General features: G+C 44.0%; 2 protein-coding genes across 2 annotated transcripts in view; one reads left to right on the top strand and one right to left on the bottom strand.

The window, feature by feature from the left end:
• Nucleotides 1–430: 430 nt before the first annotated feature.
• LOC121448108 (signal peptidase complex subunit 2) lies at nt 431–13,646 on the bottom strand. The gene is made up of 5 exons (XM_041651820.1): nt 13,491–13,646; nt 5,821–5,904; nt 5,131–5,291; nt 2,266–2,400; nt 431–1,274 (listed from the first exon to the last, which is right to left on the bottom strand). The coding sequence occupies exons 1-5, from the start codon at nt 13,602–13,604 to the stop codon at nt 1,088–1,090; spliced, it is 681 nt and encodes a 226-aa protein (XP_041507754.1). The 5' UTR covers nt 13,605–13,646; the 3' UTR covers nt 431–1,087.
• An 83-nt stretch (nt 13,647–13,729) lies between these two features.
• Nucleotides 13,730–24,453, top strand: part of LOC121453475 (X-ray radiation resistance-associated protein 1-like) — a 69,557-nt gene continuing 58,833 nt past the window's right edge. The window contains exons 1-3 of the mRNA XM_041660286.1: nt 13,730–13,954; nt 16,642–16,709; nt 22,559–22,656. Coding sequence (XP_041516220.1) covers nt 22,563–22,656 — 94 coding nt within the window. The 5' untranslated portion in view covers nt 13,730–13,954; nt 16,642–16,709; nt 22,559–22,562. The remainder of the gene's footprint in view (nt 13,955–16,641; nt 16,710–22,558; nt 22,657–24,453) is intronic.

The following is a 24,453-nucleotide window of genomic DNA, read 5'->3' as shown; positions in this document are numbered from 1 at the left end:
TGGGAAAATGTTGGGGAAAAAAAATACTGTTGTTTTGTCTGTGAAGGAACATAACCTCTGGAGCCAGATTACCAAGATTTAAGTTCTTGTTCTAGATCCATCTGTGTGGCAAACTGTTAACTTCTGTGTCTTAGCTTCCTCATGTGTAAAGAAAGGGAAACAGTGCCTGCCTCTTAGGACTGAAGTGAGCATCAGCATCACTGGAACAGAGTCCCTGGCCCCAGGTTCGCAGGCCTCCCGACAGTAGTGAGTGGCCTAGCAGGGAGCCCACCACGAGCAGTAAAGCACTTGCTGTGCTGTTTTTTTCTTTCATGACTAGGACTCCATGTTTCACATCTTCTTTCATTTATTGAAAAAAATTTTAGAAAATTGCAGTTAATAAAGGGCACAAACAAATTGACAGAAACATACTAGTGGAAAACAGAGAATATAAAACTAAAAATGCCACTGGCTTCTTTAATTGGTTAAGAGCACAAAATGTAATAGGCAAGTCTATTTTAAACAAATTAAAATATTTTGTATTTTTTTAAAATAATTCTTCCCAAGTCAAATATATATACACACCCACAAAAATGGTGTATACAGGAAAGCTGTCATACATAAGAAGTTGTATCCTGGACTGAAGGAAACAGTTGCTGAAGCAGGGATTAACACAAAGTCAGCAACAAGTTAACAACACCCACTTCCCAAGACAAGGCCTGGCTCTACAGTCCAGAAGGGCCTCAATCTCAATCCCCCTTCCTCAGCCTTTCAAGTACTGGAATTGTAGGTGAACACCACGGCCCAGTGGGTTAGTGGTGGCACGAAGCTATGCCAAATAAAGTACTATTAAGTAAAAAGGAAAAGAATGCTCAGCTTTACAAAAATGTTTCTTAAGGAAGACAACAACGATCCAGCAGACCAAGGGGGCTACAGCTCGCCATCAAAGATACAGCTTTGCATATCTGTGCGAGGATATTCGATTTATCCAGCATGGGCTACACAGGGGCATCTTTAACATTTCAAACTTGACCAAGTTTAGACTTTCTGTTTCTTTCCTACCCATCAGTAACTGTATGATCCAGCAAAAGACAGCTTTTAGAATTGGCTATTTTATTTTTCTTTCTGTGGCAAGACTATCATGGAGCCTAGATATTTCAGGTTCATATGCATCCATGACCAGTGTCCCACTGTGATCAAAGAACTTAGCAATGGACTTGGTGAACTCAGCTTCCCGCTGCTGCTTTGTCCTCCCGCTGATGAAGGTCAACTTCAGGGTATATTTGTCATCGAACCTAAGCATCAGGACAAAGAGAACAAATCAAACACCAACAGACTAGAAAACTGAAGAGCTCTCGGGGCCAGGGACGACAGTAATAAAATACCAAACAGCGGAAGAGGGCACTAAAGGGGAAGGAAGGGAACCAGCAGAGAAGAGGGAGGAGGACCAGTGAGAGCAGACATATGAAAATGCCCCCAAACGCACCACTTCATACGCTAACTTTAAAAATCAATTAAAAAATAAACAGGAACTCAAGCAGTAACACACCTCAATCAAGTGTTTTTGAAAGGTGGGGATAAGCTTAACAATGCTGAATCAGGGACTACCCTACTGAATGGAGACTCCTTAAAGATAACCAACCTCACATCTCTGATCTTTTAAAAAATATTCACTTATTTAATATGTCTATGTATTCACCTGCATGAGTTTATGTGTATAAAATGCATGCAGGAGGACAGAAAAAACAGAAGAGGATGCTGGATCCCCTGGAACTCAAGTTACATCTGGCTGTAAGCTGCTGCATGGGTGCTAGGAACCAAACCTGGTCCTCTAGAAGAGCGGTAAGGATTTTAACCTCTGAGCCATTCCTCCAACCCAACCTCTGACCTTTGTTAACTGGGCACAAGGAAAAAGACAAAGTATATCCTGAGAGTATCTTCTATGATAGAGAAATCTCAGAACTGCAGTGCTAGAAAAAACCTGCTAGCTCATCCACCCCCATTCTACATGACTAGCACTGACTGCTAGCTTATTCACCCCACCTTACATGACTAGCACTGACTGCTAGCTCATTCACCCCCACCTTACATGACTAGCGCTGACTGCTAGCTCATTCACCCCCACCTTACATGACTAGCACTGACTGCTAGCTCATTCACCCCCATCTTACATGACTGACTAGCACTGTGACTGGCATAGAACAAGCACAGACTAGGACACTGTAAATCCAGGGCAAACCCAACACCAGGAGTCCAGAATCTCTAGGGACCAAGGATGGCAGTTACCTTTTGAGGCTGGAGGACAACTGCCAAATATCATCAGGATCCATTCCTGTAGGGTCTTTTCTGTGGGCCACAAGAAAGATGCTCTTCTCCTTATATGAGGTATAAATGGTCAGAATTCCCATCATCACAAAATAGGTTCAATTGACGTTAAGGGGAAAATATACAAATATGCAAACACAACAGTAACAACAAATGACACACGAGAGCCACAAAAATTTTCTTGATAGCCTTAAGTAAGTTACTAGTGTATCACTGAAATTTTAATTATTTCCCTTTAACCCTTGTATTTAATATCCAGAAGAAACACGACTTCCTCTGGTTCGTTCTCTAGCTGTCTCAAAATGGAGAGAAACGGTACAGGACAAACAGGCTTTCTATCTTTTACACTGAAGGACAACGGGTCTAAGAACGTCCTGTTACCCTAGTTTCTCAAAACTTCATTATCACCTGTGCTTATTTCTCTACTTAAAAACATATCAGCGGTGGGAGAGATGGCTCAGCAATTCGGAATACTGGCTGCTCTTGCAGGGAACCTAGGCTGAATCCTATCACCCATATGGCAGTTCAGTACATTCTATAGCTCCGGCTCCAGATCTAACACAGACTCACATGCAGGCAAAATACCCATAAACATAAAATACAAAAATAAAAACTATATTCTCCATGTGACTATTCAGCCAATGACAAAGTGACTTCAGATTTAGTCTACTGTGAGATGTACATGCAGACACATTACTACACAGCTTGACAGTGCTGATTTTATATTCAACCACTAACGTGTGTGGAGTGTCATTTAAATCTTATGAACTAGAGAGGCAGGGAGTATAAGGAGGATAAGGACTCTGAGTTAAGACAGTACTGGGTTTGCACATCAGCATTTACTAAATTAATTTCTTCCCCACATATGCTCACCTCTAAATGGTCAGAATACTGAGCTTTTAGAAAGGCGTGAAGGTAAGCGTGGTGGGGCACACCTATAACTTCCACACTTGGAAGGCTGAGTCAGGACTACTGCAAGTTAAGGTCGATCTACTGAGACCTGTCTCAGACAAACGAAACAGGGGCTTCTATACATAGCCATTAGCACACGGTCCTTACTTACAGCGGTGGTCATGAGCACTGTATATAAAACATGACCTTAGGATCATGCTTCTATACATAGCCATTAGCACAAGGTACTGTATATGAAACATGACCTTAGGATCAAGCTCTGCTTTAAACAGAATACTGTCCAAGCAGTTCTTTTGGAGACTGTGATGTGGCTGCTGTCCCTGTCTCTAGAACTTAAGGTGTGTTCTTTGAGATTGCATCAGCAGTGAGAATTTCTAACTAGGATAACTAATCTGATTATTGCATCAACAGTGAGAATTTCTAACTAGGATAACTAATCTGATTATTGAGGAGTCAAAGGTTACTTGTTGCCAAGACCAGGAACTGTCTATTTGTATAGTACTATTTTTAATGGGTGCTTTATTAAGATGGCTTACTAACTGCCTCTGAAAGTGGATTCATTTTATTTTTAAAATTGTGTGTGTGTGTGTGCACATGTGTGTGCACACACGGGTGCCTGAAGGAGCCAGAAGAACGTGTCAGGTCCCCTGGAGCTGGAGTTAGATGACGTGGGTTCCGGGAATCAAACTCTGACTATGGCACTACCTCTCCAGCTTTGTGAAGGTAGCCTGTAAGATGTATTTTTTTACATACTAATGTTCTACATACTAATGAGGATATATAGCTATAATTTTTTAATTTTATACTTATTTATCTGGGGAAATGTGTGCACAAAGTATGTCAAGGCACAGGTGTGGAAGTGAAAGGACAACCTGCAGGGTCAGTCTCTCACTCTGGGTTCCAGGGACTGAACTCACATCATCAACCGGACAGCAAATACCTTCACCTAAAGAGGCGTTTTGATGGACCAAAAAAAAAAAAAAAAAAAAAAAATCCATTATATCATTTTTAAGTTATAAATTATGAAAGTTAAATAGTGAACCAACCTGGAGCTCAGATTCAGAGAGACTGGCTGGCCAGACGGCCCTGGGATCCCATCCCCATCTCCTCAGCACTGGGATCACAAGCCTATGTGCTGTGTCCAGCTTTTAAGTGGGTACTGGGGTTCCAAGCTCAAGTCTTCGTGCTTGTGTAACAAATACTTTAACAACTGGGCCATCTTCCCAGAACTCTTTTTTCCAGTTTTTAAATGGGGATATGAGGTTTTGCCAGGTAGCCCTAGCTGGCTCGACATTCGTGATCATCCTGATTCGTCCTGGGAGCTGGAATTACAAGCATAGCGACCACATCCAGAGCCCCACTCATTCTGGCAATTCTGAATGTGTATTACTTACATTTTTTTCCCTCTGAGCACAAGGTCACAAACACCTTGGATTTCAAACCCATATTGTGTAGACCCGGAAGGAGTCCTTAATCTCACTGAAACACAGGTCAAATCCACACCTCATGCTCAGGACCTCCCCAGCCAGCTCTTCAGCTTCAAAGAAAAAATAGGAAACAAATTCAAACTTCTAAAAGCCCAAGCTTTTCTATTAATAGTCTGGAATAAACGGCTTAAAGCAACCCAGTCTGATGGAAAAAAATCCAACGAGTTAAAAGAGCTGGATCTCATTAACATTGTGCATGTGTGCTCTAGTTCTATTAGTTAATAACTACGTATGTTACAGATAAAATAACCTTATTAAATACAGAATATCAATGCTATAGCAGGAGTTTATATGCGCAGCTTTTAATGTTAATTCTAACATCAGCAAGCCCTAAAAATCAAAGCTTCTATGCGAAGCAAGGCTAATCTAATGGCAGGCATTTTTGAATTGTTATTAAAAAGCAAACCTGAGCATGAAAAAAGGATATGATATTACGCATAAAGCCAAAACTGGCTTGGACTCTGGAAAGGGGTGCATGTAATCCCAAATCAAAGCCACTATGGCAAAGAAGCAGGAGATGGTGCAGATGGTGAGGCGCCCATCAATTAGACCAAAGTTCTCCACGTACTTGTACTTCTCCAGGAGTACCTAGAGAGAAGCAGGAGGGAAGGTAACAGTGACGCGGCCTTGCTGTGGCTTGGTCATGTTATGACATGCAGGAATGAACGAGTGTTCTCTTCAGCTGGCATCTTACCACTCTAACAAAGAATCCCAGAGAAAAGGTTTGGGCCTTTTTTGGGGGGAGGCAAAAACAAGTTTCTTTATGTAGCCTTGGCTATCTTGGCTACCCTGGAACTAGTTCTGTAGATCAGGCTGGCCTCAAACTCACAAAGATCTACCTGCCTCTGCATCCCAAGTGCGCCTGGCAGTACCTTACGGACTCTCCCTAGATGGAAGTTCTACCTTCCCAAGCTCTGTGCTCTGAACTAATTAATCTCGAAACAATGAATTACCAATTTTCTTGACACCCCAACACTGATGTTAAAAAACACTTCCTCCTATTTATTCTGTGATAATTTCAGAAGCCCTTTCCTGGCTCATTTTCTCACTTTGAGATCTGAGAGGAGACATGTCCACAGGCTAAAAACACGCTCATGCACATTCTTGAAAAATGTACCTTTTTGGCGGAATCATCCAAAGAGTTTTTCACAGCTGATCCATCCCACTTATCAATTTTTACAGGCTTATCATCAATCTTCCACTGAAAAAAAAAAAAACCGGAAAAACTGGGCATCAAAACTGTGGCACCTTACAAAGCAGAATGCGCTACTTCCTTGAGAACTCTCGTCTTCTGATGGTATGGAGACTAGGCACCACAGTCAGGTTCTCATATGGATGGTGCAAGTTTCCATGCAGAAAACGCAAATCCTACAGCCTAGAACCAGAACAGTGCATGTGCTATGTCAACTCATATATCCTACCCCATTTTACCACAGATGAGTGCAGCTCATATGCATTCAGTCAGTATTCCTTTAATAACCTCAAAGGATTTGTCAAGTTAAGCCTACAAGATTTGGATTATCTGTGAAATAGTGAAGTTTTATCACTTCAAGAGAGAAAGAACTTATTCTCACAGACCCCCCCCCCCCCCCATCACTGAGGGTAGCAGAGTCCAGGGATGAAGCTCGGCCGTACAATCTCCCAGCGGTTTCCACGGATAATGTGCAGAAGCAGTGTTAACATGCTGACTAACCCCAATGCCCAGCTCGAGAAACTTCAGTAGGGAAAATTTCCAGTGAATTATACAAACCATGACTAATTTGGTTTCTGAAGAAAAGGATGCACCATTCTACTTTGTACACATGAAAACCCTGAGCTCTCTTTGCTACAGCATGGAGAAAGATCTAAACAAGCAGGGCTGACATTAGGTTCCTATTCCCATCTGGTTGCCATTTCCCATCATTCTCAGAAGTCGCTCATCTAAAATGCATGCAAATCACACCCTCCCTATTATATCCACGTATCGTCCCCTCCCTCTGGTCTTCTTAACACTAAGTATGAGGAACAATAAAAAGGAATAAAAAGACAAAGCAGAAGCTAGGGAGATCAGTGAGCTCTGAATTCAATAAAAGATCCTGTCTCAAATAAAAGGTGGAGCCAGGCATGGTAGCAATGCCTTTAATCTCAGTGTTCCGAGGCAGAGGCCAGTCTGCCTTACACAGTACCAGGTCAGCCAAGGCTCCATAAAAAGACTCTGTCTCAGAAACAAAAAGGTAGCAATCGACTGAGGAAGCTTCTGGCCTCCACACACACACACATGCACCTACATACGTGTATGTGAACATATACACAGAGATACAATGTAAGCAGAAACTGCTCTTTCATTTCCCAGCCGCCCAGACCCACATAATCACACAGAAACTATATTAATTACAATATTTGGCCTATTAGCTCAGGCTTCTTTATTAACTAACTCTTACATCTTAAATTAACCCATTTTTATTATTTTGTACTTGGCCACAAGGCTCGTGGTTTGTTACCTCTTGCTTTGGGGGCAGCTACATGGCATCTCTCTGACTGCACCTACTCTCTCTTATCTCTTCCAGCTTGGCTATATTCTGCCCTGCTACAGGCTGAAGCAGCTTCTTTATTAACCAATGGTAATAAAACATATTCATAGCATAGAGAAGAACCCCACATTAAAACAAGGCAAAGGCAAGTTTGTTTCACATGGGACCTCACTGGATAAACTATAATTAAAGGCAGCACATGGGAAGGAACTAAGCTAAGTTCCCTCAGAACTACCACCCTGCTATCTGGCAACTTGGCTGATACACAGTTCCCTGCACTATATAAAACATCCCCTAACTGCTGAAAGTAGTTCCCTGTGTCTAAGCTCTGTGAACAATGTGATCCATGTCAAACACCTTTCCTTCTAGGAATCTGGCACAGACTAGGCATAAGGTGCCCAATGAACTGTGTGTCTAATGAGGTTCCCTGGCAGACACCACTTCGCACGTGCTATCTGTTGTAGCTCTGCCATTAAATACCACTTGGGTTCCTCCGCATTCCATGGTGCTGTAATAGATCTTATTATAGGCAGCACTATATGCTAAGTCTTATGGTTTGGCTAACAAATCACCATCTTGGGAAACTCTCCTGACACATACGTATTATTTTTCCTGCTCCTCCTGCCATCTTTTCAAAACAGTCATAGTACTGATTTGGCATTATTTAATAGCTTAACTGGATCAGATCATGGCTCTGAGTTTACATTATAACCATACAACTTATTCATGTTCATGATTGAGTCATGATGGTTACTAGAAATCACTTTTTTTTTTTTTTTTTTTATCAACAGAGGAACAGGGCATACTTGTCCTTGCCTGAGTTTTGGAGGACAGAAATACCCCATGTAGGCAAATGCAAATAAAACAGTCCCACACTAGCTCAGAATTGGGTCTAATGAAGGGTTCTTTATTTAGAATGGACTCACAGATCACAGTTCTTTGCAGGAGTGGGCAACAGGAATCGAATCCAGCAGCCAGAAGAGAGAGGAGAGCGAGCAAGTGAGCCTGCATGGTTTTTTGGTAACCAAGGCCATGCCCAAGTATCTCAAAGGCCATTGACTGAAGGAGGTTTCCCAACAACTCCCCTTTTTGCCTAAATAAGAGTTCCAAACCCAATACAAAACTATTGTATACAATAAGAACAGATATCAAGTATAAAAATTAGAATTACAACCAGTATAAACAATATTAAGCAAGAAATATATGCTAAATGTTTCAATAACTATCCTATCCTAAGGAGTCTTGTATTAGAAATGGCTGGCTAAGTCAGGAGAGGACAGTAACTACAACTATCTAGTCTTCAACCTCATCCAAGACCTGAGAAGGTAGATAATTTTTCTTGAGTAGGCAGGAAGTACAATCAGGCAGCTTCCAAAATGTGCAATAAATGACAGAGACAACCGGCTATCTGGCCAATGACCCAAAGTCTCACTGGGAACACTGGAACAACCAACTCTGGCTAAGGCCTAGAGTAACTGACAGATCATAGTCAAAGAGGCAGGAAACATTTCAAAACCATCTTACCCTGTCTTGGCAAGGTTTGGCAGTCTTTTTTCTCGTATCCTGCTTGTCCATTCCGGACACCGCAAATTTTGTCAGTGGTCGAGGCACGGGCAGTTTCTTGCCCAAAGGCCAGCTTTGCCAAGGAGAAAACAGCTCCAAGTGGAGTGTTTTCAGTGCTCAACATTCTCATGGATATAGATTGATGTTGCCAGGAGCAATCGTGTCTCACGTCAACAGAACCCTAAGTTATTTAAATGTCATATTCTATAGTTCTTTGAAGTGGTTGAAGATCACCTATCTATGCGGAATACAATCCCTATGTTTCTAAAGAAACTGATTATATAATATGACTAGTTATATATTAGTTATATAATATAACATGATTATAGTTATATAATCATGACAAACATAGATTATCAAAGATCTATAATATATTTTTTTTTGATTTTTCGAGACAGGGTTTCTCTGTAGCGTTGGTGCCGGTCCAGGAACTAGCTCTTGTAGACCAGACTGGCCTCGAACTCCCAGAGATCCGCCTGCCTCTGCCTCCCAAGTGCTGGGATTAAAGGCGTGCGCCACCACCGCCAGGCAGACCTATAATATTTAATATTTGTATAGCTTAAAGACTAAGAGTTTATATTAAACAATCTTTAAACAACTGTGCAGCAAATGAGGACAATGACCTCAAAATGTAAAGTATGTATAAAGTATCTTGAGGTAGAAATGTTTAGTGCAATATGATCAATATATCCTAAAATGTACCAATATACAAATGTCTTAAGTAGAGGTAGAAACATGCAGGCATACAATATGACAAAATAACTTTGCCTAGGTGTACAGATATTGCAAACAGAAATAGGAGCGTATTCAATATAACAAATATAATTTGAATTTGTATCAATATGAAAGAATCTATACCAACGTAAATTGTCTATACATAATAGCTCACAATCACTATTATTATTAGTGTGAGTAAGCTATTATCCCATTTAAATCCCCCTCCTCTTTTTATCAAAGAGATCCCTGAGCCTACATAATTTCCACCCCAACCTCCCAACCCTATACCAGTTGATTTTAAAAATCAACCCCTAAATGATGTCTCTAACCCTAAGGACAAACTTTGTTGGGAGAGGGGATGTTGTCTTCTAGAATTACTTCCAGCAGTCATGGGGGCGATGTACTTTCTATGGAATCCTGTAAAACTAAAATGATGGTTAAGTTTCAAGATACTGTCTGGTATAATTGCAAATAGTCTCTGAGCAGCCAACAGGGTTTCTCTGAAGTTCTTATATACATGAAGCCTCTGACTACACCCGCCTAACAAGTTCACTTGATGACTTTCATGAACACTTGAGATTCATTTCACTTATGATTCTCCACTGCAGGAAGCTAGGAGCTGGCAAGGCTGGCCCCAGAGCTACGTTCTCAGTAATCAAGGTATAGAAGCCGTATCCTAATGTCAGACTCCAACCACGAGTCATAATCCAGGTTATGAGGTTAAAAAGGTTTGGATAACAGTTCATGAATGAATGAATGAGTGAATAGCAGGCCAACTTTTAATAGCCCAAACAAATTGGGAAACAGTTATTCTCGCCCGCTCCCCAAGACAGTTTCTCTGTAGCTTTGGAGGCTGTCCTGGAACTCACTTTGTAGACAAGGAAATCTACCTGTTTCTTCCTCCCGAGTGCTGGGATTAAAGGCGTGTGCCACCACCACTCATCAAAGCAGCTATTCCTTATGGCTTCCATATAGTTCAAAAGGCACTGACAGACATGGGGCAAACCAGCTTAGAGCAGTGACCCGGAGGGGGAAGATTAGATCTGCAAACTTGTTTCTGAAACAGGAAACAGGTGCCGCTTTGCTCTTAAACTCGCATCTGTGTTGAGAAATCGAGAAGCACATTCGTACACCTTGATCACATCTCTTCATGGCAAGTGAAACAACAGGTGTGGAAATAAAAGCTTTCCTCCCCCAAAGGGAGAAAAGAAAATGCAAGAAGAGAAATCATGTTGAAGAGGTTATATTAAAGGCACCATCTTCATTTGAACACTCCTAGAACAAAACCCCACTGTTCACACAGACCTGCTCCACTCAGGACAGGTCCAGATTTCCCACCTCAGCAGTCAGTTTTCTAGACACGTTGAGCAGCATCTTCTACAGCTCTTCCTAAGACTGGGGGCATTTTTCTCGGCTAACGTAAGGGCTGTAGAACACAAACTTGTCCTTCTTTCTATTAAGTCCTATACACTAGTCTATGGCCATATTATGTCTAATTCTGTGAACTACGGGAATAATTTTCCTAAAGTCACTTTATATAGTCTCAAAAGTCTTTCCATCGCACTTCAGTGACCCTCTCCAGTCTAACTCTACCATCACTAGTTTACCTAGAGACCCTCCTGGTAAGCCTACAAGAATCTCAAGCACCATCACATTCTGTATAAGGATAAAGATACTTACCGCTAAGCCTCATGGGGTCCCTGGGTCCCTCACAGCAGGATAAAACTGATTCTCAAAAATTGTTCTCTGACCTCCACACCATGTGCCCAAACACACACACACACCCCGAAATACATCAAATGCAATAAATAATTTAAAACTTTCTTACTTGATATGTTCTTCTCATTCTTAACATCATGTCTGAACTCTACTCAGACATGACACCTTTCGTCCCAGGACTCTAACTCTTAGCTCAGATCTTAAGAACCATCCTCATTTGAATTTCTGCAAAAAGAACCTTTTGAATGCATCATGTGTTTCCTTAAATATACTTATTTTGAATACTCCACTTCCTATTTGGCTAGTCTGAGCACTCTGATAACAGAAACTTGCTACTTCCCTTCATCACGACACAGTAAACTTCAGAGTGCAGAGGCTGATAGATACACTGTCTTGATTCTGCCCCAAACCCTGCCATATAACTCTCTTTGTTTCAGATGAAGAAAAGAAAAGGTTCTAAGGTTAAGTAACTTCACAGTCTTCATACTTTACTCCAGTAGCAGAGATACTTAAAAGCCAAATTATCCTAACACAAAGATACTACAGTCAGCTCTCTAGATCAATATTGCACAGGCAAGGACCAACCAATGTATAGACAGTATTCAATGGGAAAAACAAAAACAGAAGCAAAAACGAAAAACCTTTATATTCCTAAACTCACAAACATTTTTTGTCACTTTATAACAACTGTCTGCAAAGCATTTACTTTGCAGCAAGTATTTCAAATAATCTAAAGGTGATTTAAAGTATACTGGAGGGTATGTAGCTTATATTCAAATACTATACCATTTTATGAATGATTTGAGCATCCTTGGACACCAAAAATCTGCAGTGAAACCTGAACCCAAGCCTTGACAGACATCAAAGAGCACTGTGTAGTAAGCTCTGCCATGGCAGAATGTCTGTTTATGTTTGCTAGTGATAATCCAAGCAGAGGGGAGACAGAGTCACCCTGGGAAGGCTCAGCATAAGCTGTGAGTTGCACACCCAACAGAAAGGGTGAATTTTAACAAAAATACCAACCAATTCTCAGAACACATTCCTACTTAAGAAGTATTAAGACTGTGAGAGTAGTCAGAAGAAAGAAGCAGGAGGGTCTGAGTTTGAGACCAGCTTAGCTGCACAGCAAGACCCTATCTTAATTTGAATCTAACGACCCTCAAAAGAACCAAGCAGAACTGGGGAAGTGGCTCCATGATGGAGTAGTTGCCTACTATGTGGGAAGAGACACAAATCCTGGATCGGAGCCCTCAACATAATCAGGTATTCATTTCTTAGGCACTACAAATCTGCTTGGCACAGAAGAGTCAGAAAGCTTTTCAATTAAAATGTTTCAAGAAAAAATGGTTTACTATATTAAAGCAGCATGCTCATACTTATCACATCAGCTGGGAATCTTACGATATACCCTGGCTAAATCCCGCACTTTTCTAGATGAGTAACAGACACGGGGAGAACAGGCATATTTCAGGTCACATACCCAGAGGCAGAACCAATACTAGGCCTGTTTTTCACATAACTGTTTCTTCCAAGATGCTGTGCAAAGGGCAAGAAGGTCAATTCAGGAGCAGCCCCACCCCTTTCCTTTAAGCACTTATGGATAAAGATGGTTTTTGTTGTTGTTGTTTTAAAAAAAAAATGACTGGGTAGGCAGAGTGGAAAAGCAGCTAGCTGGCACAGACAACAAGGGACAAGCGGAGGAAGAAAGAGAAAGGCAGCGAACGCAGAGGGGGAAAAAGACTTTCTGTCAGCTTAGCAAGGGAAGCCAACATACGAATAGTTCATTATTTGACGTATCATGGGAAAAACAAATCCGCCTAGAAACTTTAGTTAGTAAAAGGCCAAGGAACTGTTTGGCCTCTATAGCAACACGCGAGGGTGACGGCGGAAGTCTGGGGAACACCGACTTCGAGTAGATTCTTTTAAGTTCTTGGGGAGATCAGTTTTCCGCGTTGTTGAAATGGGCACTTTCAAGAGTGTGTCCCCCTTAGCACAATAGAAACGGGATCCTTACGGCGAAATATAGCCATAAATAACTTTAAAAAGCTGCGGTGGCAGCCAGCGTTAGGGACCAGCACACTTGCGGAAAAGAGAGGACCTAAAGAGAAGGCTGAGATGCGAATGCGCTGAGAGGGCAGATGACAAGAGCGCGGTGGTGGGCTACAGAGGAGCGCTAGTCAAGAAGCCGCAGACAAGGGGGGCGGGGATGGGACGGCGTGCTCAGCACCTCCCGGGCATCCCCAAGGCTCTCCACTGTCTCCAGGCCCCAGATCCTCACCTTATCCAACAAACCAGTGCGGCTGCTGCTTGTCCCACAGCTGGGGCCGCCGCCAACCCCACTACCGCCTCCGCCACCGCCGCTTCTCCCGCCTTGCGACGCCGCCGCCGCCATCTTGTCTCCCTTCCGCGTCTCCCTCCCTCTACGACTTGTCCAAAGCCGATTGGCTGAAACTGCCCACGTGATGTCTGCGCAGCGCCCATCGGGATCCGTAGTTCGTGGGCTGACGAGAGCGGAGAGTGGCCGCGGGGCTTGACGGGACTTGTTAGAATCTGCGGTCGCCAGTTGCTGCCTACGTTGCTAGCCGCAGCGTCGCGGTTACCAAGGAGTGGGTGGGGAAGGCTGTGGCAAGCGCCACCGTGGAGCGACTCCGAGATTCCCGTGAGGCTCGCAGGCGTGCTTCCCGCCTGTCAGGGACGTCGCCTCAGCGGGCGGTTCGGAGGCGGAAGCGACGCCGGAGGCAGGTGTGGCAGGAAACTTGGTTTGCTTGAGTTAAGAGTCTTTCTAGCCCCGAAAGCGTGGAAGAGCCTGCTCTTCACTCTTCTATCCCTGTTGTTAGAGCATTAGCTCGAGTAGTCTCTCCAAAGTGACTATCGTCTTAGCTGTTAGTAGCGTTTCAAGTAGAACTGCCATTTATTGAGCGCCTACTATCTGCCAGGCAGTGCCCTACGTGCGCTCACATCTATCCAGTGTCAATCTCAAAATAATGAACTTACCAGAAAGCAGAGAGCATGGGTCAGAACACAGCTGAAGCAGAGCTTTTAGTTTTTTAAATTAAAAGCATGCTTCCAGTTTGGCATTCTAATTTTACAAATATTGACTAAGAAAAAATATTGAGCGTCGATAAAACTTGACACTGTATAAGGCATGTAAGGAAAATAAATCTGGTTGCTAATCTAGAGGCTTAGGAATATTACTTTATGCCGTATTTAGCTTTTATACCTATATACTTCCCATAAATATTCACATTATGGACCAAATGCTGAATTCATAAGACATTGTGTTTTCCTGAGACAAGGTTTCATTGTAAGGTTCCGGGTGGCCTGAAACTACGTAGACAGCTTGGCTTCAAACTCACAGAGATCTAGGTGCCTCTGCCTCCTGAGTGGGGAACTAAAGGCACAAACCACCAGGCCCAGCCTCTGAATTACTTAGCATCTAATCAGTCCTCCCGTTCTGGTCACTCAGAGTATACCTCTGAAACAGACAAAACCTGTCGTGGCAAAGCTAACATTCATATGAAAATAGTGAACACTAGACTAGATTTCATCCTTTGTTAAGCTATTCCTGGCCACCGTGGTCGAATACCTCTTGGCTTTTTGTTGTTGCCATTCATCCTTCCTGCACCTTCTCATTTCTTAGCACCCAGCTCGAACGTCACCTGTTCTGCGAAACCCTCCTCGATCCTTGCCTTTTCCTTTCTAGCAGACAAAACAAAGTACTCCTGCAGCGTTTTGTTTATGCCTGTTTAGTTGGGGTAGCATTTATTACAAACCCTCCTTCTGTAGGCCACGCCTTGCTTGAGATACTGGAAATGAGATCACTAGACTCTTTTTGGAGGGCCTCGGCTTCAGCCTGAGGTTGGTGTGGTGAACAGTCAGGAAACCAGGCCATTCTAATACCCTGTAATAGAATACCTCCTTTAAGAAATAGGCCCATGGGGCTGGAGAGATGACTCAGAGATTAAGAACACTGGCTGCTCTTCCGGAGGTCCTGAGTTCAATTCTCAGCAACTACATGGTGGCTCACAACCATCTATAATGAGATCTGGTGCCCTCTTCCAGTGTGCATGGATACATGCAGAAAGAACACTGTATGCATAATAAATAAATCTTTCAGAAAAGAAAAATAGGCTTAAGCTGAGAGGTGCTGGCACACACCTTTAATTCTATTAATACTCAGAAGGCAGAGACAGATGGATCTCTGTGAGTTCGAGGCCAGCCTGGTCTAAAGAGCTAGTGCCAAGACAACTACAGCTAGACAGAAAAACCTTCAAAAAACTAAGAAGAAAAGAAATAGGCCCAAGGGTTGGAGAGATGGCTCAGCATCTTGCTATTCTTGCAGAGGATTCCAGTTCAGTTCCCATCACCCACATGAAGGCTTACAGTCATCTGTAATTCCAGTTCCAGGGGATCCAGTGCCCTCCTTTGTCCTCTATGGACATGGGGGCAAAATATGTGTACACATAAATTAAAAATAAGTAAACTTTAAAAAGAAATGAAGCGGGCCTTAAAAAGGTCCACCTGGGAATATGGAGTTCCAGGAAAGGAGACTGCATGAATCAAGGTAAAGAAAGACAGACGTGACAGGCTGAAGGAGTGGAGTAGGCAAATGCATGCCAGTAAGGAACACCGGTGCCTCAATGAGAGTGATGCAGGCACACAGGTGCAGGAGGGAGACAGACAGACCTAGGGGATGCTAAAGTCACTTGACATTAGCTTTCAAGTTTGAGAGAGAATTCAGAGGTAGCTGAAGTTAACCCTCAAGTATGGACCTTCATCTTTCATTTATCTACCATAAAAATCAGGGTTACAGTCTAGAAAATGTAACCTAGGAATGATGTCCCTTTCTTGTCCCTTTGGTTGTAAGTCCGTACCTTCTCACCTCTTGTTCTCACTCTGAATTAGAATTTCTGTAATTATTTATGTGCTGCCTAATATTTGAGTTAAATGCATGACATTTATTTTTCCCAGACTGGGACTTATCTCTCAACTTTGTCTTTGCTATTTTTATCCTACAGAAATGTGTTTCATTTAAATGAGCTTATAAACGGTCCCTTCCTTTCCCATCTATGCTTTTTGTAGCCTGCTTAAGCAACCCGGCTACATTTTACTGGCAAACAACGTGGCTCTTATTCTCTGCCCATGTCTTCGTTCCTGTGTCTTTTGTGTGTGCGCATACGTGACTCTCAGGATCAAGCCCAGGGTCTTGAACATATGAGCTACATCTCTAGCCCCATTTGTCTTATCTTCATAGCATGTCCATCTGTTTCTTGGAATTGTTTCCATCCTATTATCCCCCCCCCCACACCCTTCATCCAAGACACATATTGGAGCATAAGGCTCCATATATCTAGAATGTAGGATATAATTACTAAGGTTCAAGACTTCTTAACAACAGGCTAAGACCATTTACAATATCTCTTTTACAGGTAAAGAAGCAGGTAAAGAAACAAAAACAAAAGGAAAGCAAAGACTCGTTCCCGAGGTCAAAGATCAAGTAAGTACTGTATAGACACGGAACTAGGCCCTGATAGCCCAGTGAACTAACTGCTAGATCCCTCTCTAACCGCTGCTGTCTCCAGTGTTTTCTAAATAGCGGTTTACTCACGTGCTCCCTCATTCATTTCAGCTGATAGATTGACAGAGTGGTGTCCTGAAAACCAAAGCAGCTGATTTTTGTAGAGAGTTCTAGCTCAGGCCTAGGTGTCAGGGTGGTTTGTTTTTTTTGTTTTTTGTTTTTTGTTTTTTTTTTGCTTGATTTTCTGTTGCTCTGAGAAAACACTGACACAAAGCAGCTTGCGGAGAAAGGGCTTTATTTGTCTTGCGTGTCCTGATCCCTTTGTCTGTGAGGGAAGCCAAAGCTTCCAAGGCTAAGCAGGACAGGAACTGAAGCAGAGATCACAGAGGCCTGCTGCTCACCCGCTTGATTTCCTACACAAGAGACCTGCGCCTTCCCACATCAATCATTAATCCATAAAACATGCCACAGGCTTTCTCATAGGTCAGTCTGACAGCGGCTTTTTCTCAGCTGATGTTCATGCTTCCCAGATGACACTAACCCTAGTTTGTATCAGTTGGCAAAAGCAAGCAAAAGGAAACTAAACCAGAGAATGGGTTTGTTTAGGTGAGGCAATCTTAGGCCCTGTAACAGGGAAGTTGGTGAGGGGAGCAAAATACTAACAAAGTAGTGAGTGTGGTTCTAGAAGTGTGGCAAGCCAGAGGGCCGCCTGAGAAAAGCCTTTATCCCTTTATAGGGAGCTCAAGGATCAGAATACACAGGCTATGCATTAGACCAAAGGAGAGCCAAGCATCACTTACTCGGTTCATAGATACTCATGGAATTTGCTATGTTAGCCGGGTGGTGGTGGTGCACGCCTTTAATCCCAGCACTTGGGAGGCAGAGGCAGGCAGATCTCTGTGAGTTCGAGACCAGGCTGGTCTACAAGAGCTAGTTCCAGGACAGGCTCCAAAACCACAGAGAAACCCTGTCTCGAAAGACTAAAAAAAAAAAAAAAAGGAATTTGCTGTTTTAGGATAAACTGATAATTCACTACACGCACTGCCCTTTCCCTCAAGGGAAATTAGAGAGACCCTTGGGTCCCAGGAGTTCTGTCATAGCCTTCGTTTGGCTCGCTCATGACCTTTGGGTGCTTCTAATGTGCTAGGTCCCATGGATGGATGCGAAGCAATGAATTAGGAGTGTTTCAGACTTGGAGGCTCATCGTCCCTTGGGGGAGCTTTGCATTATCCGTAGCAATTGTATGAGGTTAAAAGCAGTGAAACCATGAAAGGGAAACTAAGGAGCGAATAAATAAACTCAGTCTAGCGAAAGCACCATTGTCTCCCGCTAGAAAGTCCAATAAAGGCTTTGTGAGAGGAGTGGTGTGTGCAAAGGGGGTAGAAAAACGTCCTTTCTCTACGTTCTTTATACACATCTGTCCTTTGCTTCATTCCGTTCTCAACACAGTTCTCCAGGCACAGAATTTGTAGCTCGATTTCCCACGTAGGAAAACTGAGAGTCAAAGAGTCATTTTAATGACTTGCCCACAGCTGTCCTGCTTTGAAGGAAAAACTAGACCCGAAGTTAAGTTCCTTGTTCCCAAACTGCCCTCCTCCCTCTGCCCCACCTCTGCCACTGTCACTGCCAGGAAGCCTTCTCACAGGACACCTTGATCCCAGCTCGCCTGTCTTTTATGTATTCTTCACACACACTCGATGCCTCGGCCTCACAGTCTTCAGGGAACTCCCTTCCCTCAGCTGGGGCGGCTCAGATAGGCTGCCCCCAAAGCAGAGCTTTGGATAACAGAAGTCTGTCAAAGAAAAATCTCTAGGAGTTTACAATGTAAGAAATTCAGGTCTTTGTTGGGGGAGCGGAACTGAATTTTTTAATGGGTGAGATCAACCAGGTAGACAGGGTAAAAATGGGTATTTATTATGCAGAAGCAACACTAAGCTCTAAGCACGAGGCTGGAAACACTGGTGACAATATAGCCCTGTAAGGCTGAAGGCCCAGGATTGGCTAGGCTGGAAAGGTTAGGGCACTGATGCCAAGGACCTTGGAGAGCAGCCTTGTTGGCCTTGGGTTCAGGGCGGAGCACCTGCCTAGTGTGTCTGAGGCTCTGGGTTCCATCACCCCACAGCAAAAACAAAATGCAGCTAAACAAACAGAAACGAGTAGGACCAGTGCTTCCTCAGGGGCCCAGTCTAGGCGAGGAGCAGGCTGCTGGGACAGTATGAGCTGGAATCCTGCCACAACAAAGGACCCAAAGCAGTGTAGGATAAGAAGAAAGGCCCTGGGGCGGGGACAGGGTCCAGGTGGCATTGCAGTCTCCAGCTGTGCATTTCCAGGCAGCAGCAAACATTTGTGACTGAATTTGCAAAGTTAAGTAATAGTTGTTTTCTGGTTTGGTTTGGTTTTGAATAGCATTTATTACTTTATTCCTATGAAAGCCAAAGGATTTTCACCACAAAAAACTAACAGTAGCCTTGGAGTTGACGGTCTTCCCAGATGTGTTTGGTTTGGTCTGCACATCATTTCAAAGTGACAGATGAGTTGCTCATCTCTTGATAAAAACAAGGAAGGTCTGGCAACACTGACTAGGATTTCTGCTTGGCAGCAGTTGGCGAGGGCTGAGTAGGAGCCGCCCCTGCAGGCACGCGTATGCTCACATACATTTGTCTCTCTGGCGTTCAGCTTCCTTCACCCATTCCACTCCCACAGCCTGCCCAGCTCCTGTAAAGACCTGGATTTGCAATGCTTGGCTACTTATGCAGGTTTATGCAAGGTTTGACCTTAGACTCTGACAAAGACTTAAAGATACAGATGATAAACACCCTCGTGTGTGTGTGTGTGTGTGTGTGTGTGTGTGTGTGTGTGTTGCTAAGGATCGAGCTCATGCTGGGCAAGTACTCTACTGCCTTCAGCTCATCTTTATCTTCCCTGAAGGCTGCAAGCTCTTTAACTTCCTGTTTCCTGAGTGACAGGTGATAAACTTAACTGTAATCAGGGACAGTCCCTCTTTTGAGGAATTATTCTGAAGACAGTAACAAGTTGATTTTTTTTTTTTTTTTTTGGTTTTTTGAGACAGGGTTTCTTTGTAGCTTTGGTGCCTGTCCTGGAACTAGCTCTTGTAGACCAGGCTGGCCTCGAACTCACAGAGATCCGCCTGCCTCTGCCTCCCGAGTGCTGGGATTAAAGGCGTGCGCCACCACCGCCCGGCAACAAGTTGATTTTTTAAAAAGCCCAAGTCAGACCCTGGAGGCAGAACTATATTCACTTCCCAATTTCTGTCGGTATACATGCATGTACATACATTTCTATCTGTATACATGCACATACATACATATAGAGCCAACAGGAAGTGAAAGGTTATTTCCCTTGTGTTCTTCTTATTCCTTGGGTGGTAAGAAATGAGCCAATCAGGCTATATGAAATGTCTTCCTATCACAGCTGTCCCAGGGAGCCTTCCTGGCCTGTCTCTTCCTGCTGATCACTCCCAGAGAGGGTAAGGCTGCCCTTCTTTCTCGTTCTCTCCTCCTCTAACCTGCTCTGCCCTCCTGGTGATAACATAGCTGAGCCTTTCTCGTCCTGTTAGAAAATGACCAATGTATGCTAGCCAGGCGCTGGTTACACCCCTAAGCCCATCCACAAGCGTTTTCTCATTTGGTCATCCAGACGGTTCCATAGACGAGGTCCACTTACTGTCTACATTTCACAGAGGGAGAAACTGAGGCAGTACGGTGAAATGTTAAATAACTTGTGTCCAAAGTCATGAGGTAATTGTTCTCACAAGCGTTTGAACCATCCAGAGTCCATGCTCTGTCGTGGCTGCCCTCTGAGGCTGGGGCTAGAGTAAAAGCATTGCCTCTGTGCCCTCTGTGAGCCGAAGAGCACATCCCTTGGCATCCCCCACACCGCACCCTCCCGAGCACCCGCCCTATTGGCGGCTTTCTCTGGACTGTGCAGCTGCTTACCTCTGCCCTCCCTTTCGCAGCTGAGGTCTTTGGAAACTCTGCTTGTGTTTTCCTCTTGCATAGCTTCTCTTTCTCCACACTTCCTACATCAGTACTTAGTTCTGCCCTTTCCTGGAAGTGGACTGCTATTTCCTCAAGGCCTGTTTGAGATGGTCCCCTTCCCTGACCTCCCAGCTCCTCCTCTCAGATGCTCTCCTGGGCTTTGTCATCCCTTGGTTTACCTGACAGCTCCCTGGGCCTCCTCCACCTTCCTGTTTACCTCTCTACAGTTGGTTTCTGGTCTTGTTTCTGTTTCTGGTTTTTGTTTCTGTGTTTTGCCTTCCCTCCTTTTCTCCCCTGCCTTCTGCGTTTATCTTTTTTTTAAAATTTATTTATTTATTAAAGATTTCTGTCTCTTCCCTGCCACCGCCTCCCATTCCCCCCCTCCCCCAATTAAGTCCCCCCCCCTCAGCCCGAAAAGCAATCAGGGTTCCCTGTCCTGTGGGAAGTCCAAGGAACCCCCACCTCCATCCAGGTCTAGTAAGTTGAGCATCCAAACTGCTTAGGCTCCCACAAAGCCAGGACCGCAAGGGGTGCACCCACACACTGAGACAATGGGGATGTTCTACTGGGAACTCACCAAGGCCAGCTGGCCTGGGTCTGGAAAAGCCTGGGATAAAACCGGACTCTCTGAACATAGCGGACAATGAGGACTACTGAGAACTCAAGAACAATGGCAATGGGTTTCTGATCCTTCTGCGTTTATCTTTATCTTTGTTTGGTTCCACTACTTTGATACAGTGCTCCCTACCAGTGTTCCCCATTGCCAGGCTCATTCACCATACGGTTTTGTCTGGCCTCCCTTTCCCAAGTGCAACTCAGGCATGGTTTGTGTTAAGCCCAATTGTTGACTCTGTCTCCCAGTCCCTGAATGCCCAGGACAAAGTGTGAAACCACAGTCTCCCTGCTCCTCAGCAAACACCCTTCAGAAGCAGGCACTATTTTCCTGTTGAACCTTACTGTATCAAAGAGTTCCAAATGCACAGCCTTTTTCTTCGTGGGTCCCGACCATTCCCTCCTCATGATGCCCTTGCTCCTGTGGCTCTTTCTGTTTGAACGGAATAGTGATAGTTTGTTTATGATCTAACAAAGTATGACCAGTCAGTGGTGGCACAGACCTTTAATCCCAGCAGCCACACTAGTTAGCCATAGAGGCCGGGCAGTGGTGGGTCATACCTTTAATACTGGTACGAGAGAGGAGTATGAGGTGGGATGAGACGGGAACATGCTCTCTTTTCAGTCTGAAGATTGGGTAGAGGTAAGAGCTCTCTAGTGACTTGGCTGCTGCTTTGCTTCTCTGATCTTCAGCTCAAAGCCCAATGTCCGTTTCTGGATTTTTATTATTCTTGCTACATCACTGTTGATCCCCCCCCCCCCCCCGTTTCCGTCAGTAAATTCGGTTTACCCCTCAGACCAGATTTATCTAGTCCAAACTTGGTCTGTTAATCATGTAAGCCCCTTTCTCTGAACTCTGTTAGAACAAAAACAGCAGCCCCCTTCATTCAGTCCACCCATTCCTGTTAAGGTGGGAGCGTTGTCCCATAGGCAAAGACAGTGGGACTCAGGAGTAGAGGAACACACTTAGTCACACAGCAAGGAAGGTCAAAGCCGGAATTCAAACCAGGTCTGTGTGAGCCTAACTTAGTGTCCTGCTGAGTTAGGACTGGTTTGAACCAGAAAGCCCCACTCCTGCCTCCCTGCTCTGTTCACGGCAGCCCCATTGCTGAAGCAGAGAGGTCCTCAGAGGTCTTGGTGGCTCAGGAATGGCACTGGGGAGGGCTCCCCTGTACCTTTTCACTCTTCTGACTCCTGGCTGTCCTTGCTGTCTCTCAGGGAGATGATGTCTTCAGGGATGTACAAAATGGACAATGGCAAGCCTTACCTCAACAACTGCTTTCCAGCCAAAAGTCTCCTCCGGACACCGGAAGAAGGTGAGAGGAATCCTCTGGTGACTGCCCTTCTCCACACCCAGCTCCTGCCTTGCACGGTTTTCTCGTTTTCTTGTTTTTGCCTGTGCCACTCAATCCTGTCCCCTCTCATCCCGCCTTCTGCAGCAGCCCCATCGGGCCTTGTGCAGTGTGCTCTTGACCACAGTGCCATAGCCCAGCGGCCTCTCTTTGCTGACCCCTGTAGAAGGACCTGTCATTCACAGTCTAACCTACACTCAGTCTCTGCCACAGCCCCTTTTCTTTATTTATGTTCCTTCCTTTTTGGGGCTGCTCTTTTCACAAAGCTTTTGGATTTGTCTGGAATATTCAGCTTCCATTCCAAAGTTAGCCAAGTCTTCAAATCCACGAAGCCCTATTCTTCTCCCACTTTTTTCAACAAACCATCCTATGACCCCTTAGTCTGCTATGTATCTGTCTCCCATTTTTCCCGATTAGATGACTAATTCTCTGGTCAGCTCCTAAATGAAACCACTAAATCTTTCTGGTAGTTTTTCAGACATCCATCTAGTTAGCATGAATTCCAGCCATAAAATTATTTTCATTGCTGTTTCATAACTATAATTTCATAAATATCTGACATGCAGGTTATCTGATAGGTGACCCCTGTGAAAAGGTCAGTCAAACCCCAAAAGGGTTGTGACCCACAGGTTGAGAACCACTGCTCCAAGCACCTTTCAATGTGGATTTCTGCTTTCTCTTGCTCAATCTCTCCTCCACCCCCTCACACACAGAGACAGAGACAGAGGGGGACGAGAGAAGTATACATACTCACTGAAAGCAGGGAGGTGTCAGCAGTGAAGAATATACTTGTTGCCTGGACCTTGGTTTCTAAATACCATTTTCCAAAGAGAGGAGTAAGACCTCTCTAGAGAAATAGATGTTCACAGGTCTGAGGTAAGGGAAAAAAAATTCAGATTGGGCCTTGAACATCTTGTGGTACCAGAAAGTAAAGAAGTGCTCAGAAAAACATTGAGGGCAAGCTGAAAGGACACAGCAGCCAGATAATGGAGCCAAATCTGGGACAGCCTACACAGAAAAGTAAATAATGGTAGGATTGGGTTGTAAACCATGCAATAAATATTCATGAGCTCATAATGATATAAATAAACATTTAAGTCGATAAATAAGTGGGAGAGAAGAAACAGCTTTTCCTTGTGGTAAAAATCTCATTAATGAATACAGAAGACATGACGGGTATTTAAAATCGCTGTTCAAATATCACAGTAATATTTTTTGCAGGTAAAACCTACTTATGATAATATGTCAGTCAGGATTCTTTAAAGAAGTAAGGCTAGTAGAAGATAAGTAGATGGATTAATAGATGGATAAATAGGTAGATGGATGGATGGATGATAGATACATACATGGATGGATGGATGGATAGATGATAGATAGATACATAGATACATAGATGATGGATACATGGATGGATGGATGGATGGATGGAAAGATGGATAGATGGATGGATGGTAGATAGATACATAGATACGTAGATAGATGATAGATGGATGATAGATAGATAGATAGATAGATAGATAGATAGATAGGTAGATGATGGAGGAAGGTCATTGGCTAATAAAGGAACTGCCTTGGCCCATTTTATTGATTAGAAGATAGGTGGGAGGAGTAAACAGAACAGAACACTGGGAGGAAGAGGAAGTGAGCTCAGACTCGACAGCTCTCCTCTGGGGAGCAGACGCCTCAGAGAGACGCCATGCTCCTGGCTCCTGGGCAGAGACGCACGCTATGAAGCTCCGACCCAGGATGGACATAGGCTAG

This window comes from Microtus oregoni, unplaced genomic scaffold, assembly GCF_018167655.1.
Source record: "Microtus oregoni isolate MIOR12 unplaced genomic scaffold, Mior012 000000F_ref0000247, whole genome shotgun sequence".
NCBI classification, from domain to species: domain Eukaryota; kingdom Metazoa; phylum Chordata; class Mammalia; order Rodentia; family Cricetidae; genus Microtus; species Microtus oregoni.
Note: the sequence above shows the minus strand (reverse complement) of the source record. Positions and strands in the feature narration are given on the sequence as shown.

Bases quoted from the DNA above. Each gene is read 5' to 3' on its own strand.
- LOC121448108 (XM_041651820.1), bottom strand. From the start codon at position 13,604: ATGGCGGCGGCGGCGTCGCAAGGCGGGAGAAGCGGCGGTGGCGGAGGC. The intron at 5,905-13,490 runs GTGAGGATCTGG...TTTTTTTTTCAG, and splicing joins GCACTGGTTTGTTGGATAAG to TGGAAGATTGATGATAAGCC. The intron at 5,292-5,820 runs GTACATTTTTCA...GCTTCTCTCTAG, and splicing joins TGGATGATTCCGCCAAAAAG to GTACTCCTGGAGAAGTACAA.